Source organism: Vigna unguiculata, chromosome 3, assembly GCF_037176805.1.
Source record: "Vigna unguiculata cultivar grain cowpea cultivar isolate G323 ecotype 2 chromosome 3, ASM3717680v1, whole genome shotgun sequence".
NCBI lineage: Eukaryota > Viridiplantae > Streptophyta > Magnoliopsida > Fabales > Fabaceae > Vigna > Vigna unguiculata.
Genome location: NC_140794.1, coordinates 48,142,454 through 48,148,925, shown reverse-complemented (window position 1 = coordinate 48,148,925; position 6,472 = coordinate 48,142,454). Strand labels below are relative to the sequence as shown.

The window sequence follows — 6,472 nt, the reverse complement described above, 5'->3', positions numbered from 1 at the left end:
TAGAAATGTTCTAAATTGACTCAGAACAGATTTGGCTGTAAAATTGGAAATATTCAGTCGGTTACTCAATTATGCAGAGCGCTGGAATAAGTTTTCTAGTATTTTTCTTGTAACGGATTGTATCTCGTATGGACTTTTCTAAAAAATAGAGGAAATATTCACCTATAAATAAGTGACAGCAAGAGGGAAAAGGTGAACATGGCGAGAGTATAAACACCTACCCAAACATCCGTTTTAGGTTTAAATAAATATTCACTCCGTAGAATCCAGGATAAAGAAACAGTAACACGAAATGGAAATGAGAAATTATGGTTGTTTTCGTAGGAAGGATGATTGGCGAAATGTGATAAAGTGGCATATAAATAAATAAGAAATAAATTCAGAATTAAGAATTAAACTGTTTGAATACTACCTACCATCTGCACCAGTATTTCCACATCATTGTTCCACAATACATAAAAAATAGCCCAAAAGGATCATACATACTTCTGGGGGCTGTTGCTGTTATCGTTGAATACAACCACAATTTGTGGTACAATCATTGTATTTCTTAATTTGATTAGCCGCACATAGGAGAATCATCATCCAAAACTAGGCAATAAGAATACTATTATTATTATTATTAGGCAGTAATTCAAGTCATCGACCCCATGTTTACCATAGGAACCTATTCCCTGGCAAAAATACAATTCGTAATAGAAATACACTTATGACTACAAAGCTTTTTTTCCATTTTTCTTTTGCTACAATATTATTTTAAAAAAATTATATCAGTAGCTTGTACAGTAAAAGAACAATTGCATTGATTTTTCACCCCCCTTCATTTGTTACAGAAAATTTGATACATGATAAATACAAAAGCCCTAAAAAAACACATGATATTGAACTCCTTTAAACAAGACAGACTACCTGTGTGCTCTCCCAAAACATATCTATCTGAAGGAAAACTGAATTTCTTCCAATGTTCTTCCCTTGGTCTCAGGGACAAATTTCGCTATAAAAGCAATAGTTATGGCAGCTACTACTGCGTAGATTGTAAATGTCCCTGTAGACATTCAAGTCAGCATTGTATTGATATTGATATAAGCATATAAGCATACAAGACACGCACTCACCTCCACTGCTCCAATTTAAAAGTAAGTTAGCTGTCATCGTGATAACCCACGAAATCAGCCAGTTTCCCATTGTCGCTATACTGCCAGCAAGCCCCTTTATATTCACAGGAAGTATCTGAGAAAACAACCCAGAAATTACCCCACATATTCAATTTACACAATTAACTCAAGACCTGAAATCATGTTACAATTACTAAATTCATCCTCCTAATAATGATTATTTGTTTTGAATGCTAAAAGTGTTTCATACCTCAGACATTATCAGCCAAGGGATGGGTCCAAGGCCTAGAGAGAACCCAATCACCATCGCCTACAACATTCGTGATCAATCAGACGAATGCTAAAAACTTAAATTGTAAATTGTACAAGGAAACTCCAACCAAATCCAAGAAACATACCACAAGTCCAGCAACAGAAAGTATTCCCAAAATGCTGAATAGATGTGAATCCTCTGATACAACCCCCTAGTATCAATCAAATAAGATAGTTAAAAGCATAGCTAGTCTTCTGAAATTGAATTAAGATAGTACCATTACTACTACCAACCTCTAGATAGAATGCTGCTGAAACAATGACAAGGCTAATTGTCATTAGACATGAAGATATCTGCAGATGTGATAAGAGATCAAATTTCATTTAACTTAATAATCATATTTTATTATAGTAGATATTAGAAAACGGTTATGACAGAATTAATTTTGCTTCATACTCACCATTAAAAGCAGCCTCCGACCACTTTTGTCCACCAGCCATGTGGCAATTCCAGTTGCTATGACCTGAAAAAAGAAAGCTGATAATAAGAACAAAATTCACAATCATTATATTCGCATTAAACATTATATGCAGTCTAGGCTTTATTATGCAACCTGAATGGCTCCAAGTCCAACTGTAGCAGCATCGCTTGATGAAATTCCTGTTACAACACATAAATCAGACCATTTCAGGAGCAACTCAAATCTGGGAGGCATTACAACTGTCATCTAAATCCAAAAATCAGTTTTTGTTACCAAGTATGAAAACTCGACCAAAAAAGGATAGACTGAAGTATATCAGAATTGGCCATTTTTGCTTTCCTTTCGGTCAAACAAATCATTAGGACATTAAAATCAGCTGAGTCAGTGAAATGAACTAATGAAGTGGATTTTATGCTATTCAGTTACAATTTCCAACATATATCTAACATCTCAAACCGTGTTATACTTCATGTAAAGGAATTTTGAGTAATTGAAGCTTTAAAACTCCCTTCACCCTACAGATTATTGAACACCAATCACCCTCCTTTCACCTTCCACCCCATCCTCATCCCCAACCAATAAAATTGTCATCCAAAATTAAATATAATTTAACAGTTGATTGGTATCTAAACCTGCGTTTGCAAAGATGGTGGTTGAATAGAACAAAACTCCATTGATGCCAGATAATTGCTGCAGAACAAGTAATCCAATACCAACCTGCATGATCTCAGTTAGCAAAGAATGCTTGACTTTTTGGATAAAAGACAATAAGTGCTGGGAAGAAAGGATTTAGAAAAAAACTTATCCAGCATCATATCATACCATTAAGGGGAACCAATATCTTTTCCTCTTGAGATCTGCAAATCGAATTGCAGCTCTTTTTCCCGTTGAAGCCACAGATCTCTAGAAAAGAGAAATGATTAGCAGTGCATGTTTCAGAAACACATATTACAAAGTCTTAGCTGCACCTGGCAAAATTTAGCCACACAACAATGACACAAAAAAATACCTTAATTTCATAAACTTCAACAGATATGTCGGTGTCAAATCCTCTTAACACTTGCAAAGAAGTCTCAAATTCATCTGTCATCCCCATCTTGGCCTGTACTTCCCCACCAATCGGGGAAAATAAATAAAATGAAAGAAAAGCAGAAAGATAATCAGCGAGAGTATAAAATGCCTTGCCATCCTTTTTCTGAAAGGAACAAGTATTTTAGAAAAGATTAGAAGTACAGAAATTCGATCAGCATAATGCATAACTTATCCATACCAACCATCTGGGGGATTCTGGTATGAAAAATAACCCTGGTATCAATACTGTACAAGGCAAAACTCCTGCAGCAGATCATATAACATCGTTGGTTATTATTTAGGTTGCAGAAACCACGTAAATATATGCTCTACACATTAACGTTTACAAGAGAAAACCACGTACATATATGCTCTACACATTAACGTTTACAAAGAGAAAACCACTTAAATATATGCTCTACACATTAACGTTTACAAAGAGAAAACCAGAATCTACTGAACCTTTTGTACCTTCACAAGAACATCATTTAGCAGACACTTCAAAATTGTAGTCATGTGTCATAAACATGTTGGACATGTAGGGAGACACTTTGAGTTTGAATACTTGTAACTTCACCTTGCATTTTGTTTACATTTATTTGTAGTAGAAGTATTCCATTGTTATAAAATATTAATTAGAAAAATTATAGCATTTAATATGTTAATAATAACTCATGATCACTCTTAAAATAAGATTCCCTCTTTCGATTTAAAATTTGTATTTTATGCTAATTTTATATGTTTAAATTATTATATCATATCTATGCTTTGCATCCCCAATCAAATTTTACTCCCATATCCCAGGTCAACCATATTTTATTTTAAAGTTAAATATGTTTTTAGTCTCCAAACTTTGACATGAAATTGGAATTCGTCCCCATCCCAAACATTGATATAGTTTGGTCTCCAAACTTTAAAAATAAATAGAATAGTCCTCCTAATCCAATTGCCTTAAATATTTTTTATGTGTTAAATGGCATTTCAGGCTGCCATTTTGAGTGATTTACACTGTTTGACATGTTCCAACTCAAGTGTTAGTCTAGAGCACCGTTTATCACGTAAAAAAATTTAACGCAATTGGAGTTAAGATAACTATATCCATTCATTTTTTAAATTTAAGGACAAAAATGTATCAAAGTTCGGGACACGGACAAATTCCAATTTTACGTTCAAGTTAGAGATTACAAACATATTTAACCCTTTATTTCATAAATGTTGCTCATCCCCTGCAGACACAAATTGCTTATGTTCATTTCTGTAAAAACTTGATGAAACTAATTTGTAACCAAGGTATCTCAGAGTTTCATTCATCCATCCTCAAAATCTAAGCCAAGTAAATAACTAGAACTTTACCTAAAATAGCAAGCACTCTCCAGTTGACAAAAAGGCCCAACAGATAAGCCAGCAGAATGCCAATTGTAACAGAGAGCTGAGCCAGCAAAATTACAAAAACAATGACTACTAAACTCCAATTAAAACAAGAAAATAAATAAAACTATAAGAATTGTTATGCTACAATAGATATCAACCTGGTTCACTGATCCAAGGCCACCTCTCATGTTTTCAGGGGAGATCTCTGCTATATATACAGGAACCTATCAAAAACAAAAGAACCAGAAGACAGAACTCTTTCACTCAGCATTCTAACCAATAAGACAAACCAATAGAAATGATTAAGAAAGTTGATCCCATTTACCACATAAGAGATTATCCCAACGCCAAAACCTTCCAACAACCTCCCCATAAACAAAAACGAGGAATCCTACAAAACAAAGCATTACTGTTTACACAGCCACAGCCACAGCATCAAAACTAAACCACGCGTACTTACTTTCGCAAAAGAAATAGCAAGCCACCCTATTATATTGGGAATTGCAGCAATCATCAACGACTGCAATGTTAAAAAACATGCCAAAAACCACCAATTACTCTTCACATTGATAGCTTTTCCTTTAAAATGTTGACCTCAAAAACACAACAAATAAATAAACCAATAAAATACCCCTTTGCGGCCTATATATTCAGCTATCTGACCACTTGCTATAGCCCCCACCATCGCTCCCACATTCGACAAAGATCCAAACAAAGAGAACTACAAAAAAATCAACATATTAAGCACCAAAACTTTAAAGCCAAACCATGGGAAATATAATCAAAAGAACACACATATACATAGTAGCACCTCCGAAACCGAGAGCTTTAGATCGCGTACTATAGCCCCTTGCGTTGGAGAAGAATAACCACACTGTACCAAAAAAAAAGTCAAAATAATTAAAAAATAGACCTTTTCTCAGTCCAACTCCTTTACCAATAATAACAAACATTAACAATAATCTTATCCAACAATAGACGAGGTGGACTGCATGAAACACACGCTATTCGTGCTCAATTAAATCTAAATTCTTTATCCTACTTCTTTTAATGATAGATACTAGAGGCAATCACAACGGCTGCGGGCTAAGTTCTACTTCCAAATAATTTTGGGAGATGTATATCGTGTTGGAACTCTTGATAATTTCTCTAAGCTAAAAATTATCTATCACCTTTAAACTAAAGAGGAATATGTCCTTTCCAAGGAGAATAAGTAGAGCAATAAATCTGACGATTGTGATAAAATCAAACATGTGCACAATAAATTGTAAAAGTGAGATAAAATCAAGTAAATGCACAATTCTCGGTCTTTTCTTACAGTGAAGCCGAATTGGATAGGACCCAAGGCGACGATGAGGACGCAGAAGAGGACGGAGACAGCGCCTTCACGGATGACCTGAGTAGAGGATCCCATGATACTGGACTGCCGCGAACCCATCTTGTACCAACTCCCCGTGTGGAGAAACGGTTTCTGAAGATCCCTCGCATCTCCAGTCTCTTCCCTGAAACTCATCCTCAACCTCCAACCAACCAGTTCCAACCAGTGGCACTCGAAAACTGAAACAAATTACTCTCGCAGACAGAAGGTGTTCGCGAAAATGTCCCACAGAGGATTAGGATGTCGAACACTGTTTTGCTGTGCTGTGGTGAGCTGTGACGAATGTTGTCGCTTGTGGCGTGACTGAGAGACTAGAAGCGTCAGATTCGGTGCTTAAATAAATTTGTCAATTCGGTCCACCAAACAGGGGATTATGTTGCTTTGGTTGCGTTGGTTTTCGCATGGTGGTTTTAAAATATCTGGTGGATCTCACTCGCTGCTGTTTTGGATTTTTGCACCCACCTACGGAACTCAATTATTCACTAATTTCTGCTGGAAATGGTAACAAATCTAAAAGCCTAAGCCTCGTCACCAACTCACGCTCAAATCATTTAAACATATGACTGGCAGCTGAAACGTTTAGTCCACTTTGCACGAGGGGAATGCCAAATTTTGTGTCATAATTTGCTTTTTAAAATACAGTTTTAGTATTTATATTTCAAATTAAGTTTTTCTAAAATAACAATTTTACCTTTTTGTAATTTGAAAAATATTTTTTCAATCCATCAACTCAATTGAATATTTTAGTTGTGGTTTTATCAATTTCAAATTGTTTATACGATAACTTGTTATTAACATGTTTA

General features: G+C 35.2%; 1 protein-coding gene across 2 annotated transcripts; it reads right to left on the bottom strand.

The window, feature by feature from the left end:
• Positions 1-592: 592 nt before the first annotated feature.
• Positions 593-6,177, bottom strand: LOC114178979 (sugar transporter ERD6-like 6). Of its 2 annotated transcripts, XM_028065150.2 has the most exons (18): positions 5,610-6,171; positions 5,103-5,165; positions 4,923-5,012; positions 4,752-4,811; positions 4,617-4,682; positions 4,450-4,515; positions 4,274-4,349; positions 3,120-3,184; positions 2,859-2,951; positions 2,672-2,752; positions 2,482-2,566; positions 1,982-2,028; positions 1,829-1,891; positions 1,662-1,721; positions 1,514-1,579; positions 1,366-1,425; positions 1,116-1,230; positions 593-1,045 (listed from the first exon to the last, which is right to left on the bottom strand). In XM_028065150.2, exons 1-18 carry the CDS (start codon positions 5,802-5,804, stop codon positions 933-935), a joined length of 1,464 nt encoding a protein of 487 aa, XP_027920951.2. In that variant the 5' UTR covers positions 5,805-6,171; the 3' UTR covers positions 593-932. The 2 variants fall into 2 exon arrangements, with proteins under 2 accessions (XP_027920951.2, XP_085527730.1); XM_085671604.1 differs by having other exon boundaries at positions 593-1,230; positions 5,610-6,177.
• Between the last annotated feature and the right edge of the window lie 295 nt (positions 6,178-6,472).

Bases quoted from the DNA above. Each gene is read 5' to 3' on its own strand.
- LOC114178979 (XM_085671604.1), bottom strand. From the start codon at position 5,804: ATGAGTTTCAGGGAAGAGACTGGAGATGCGAGGGATCTTCAGAAACCG. The intron at 2,567-2,671 runs GTATGATATGAT...GAGATCATGCAG, and splicing joins GATATTGGTTCCCCTTAATG to GTTGGTATTGGATTACTTGT. The intron at 1,722-1,828 runs GTGAGTATGAAG...TCACATCTGCAG, and splicing joins GTCGGAGGCTGCTTTTAATG to ATATCTTCATGTCTAATGAC.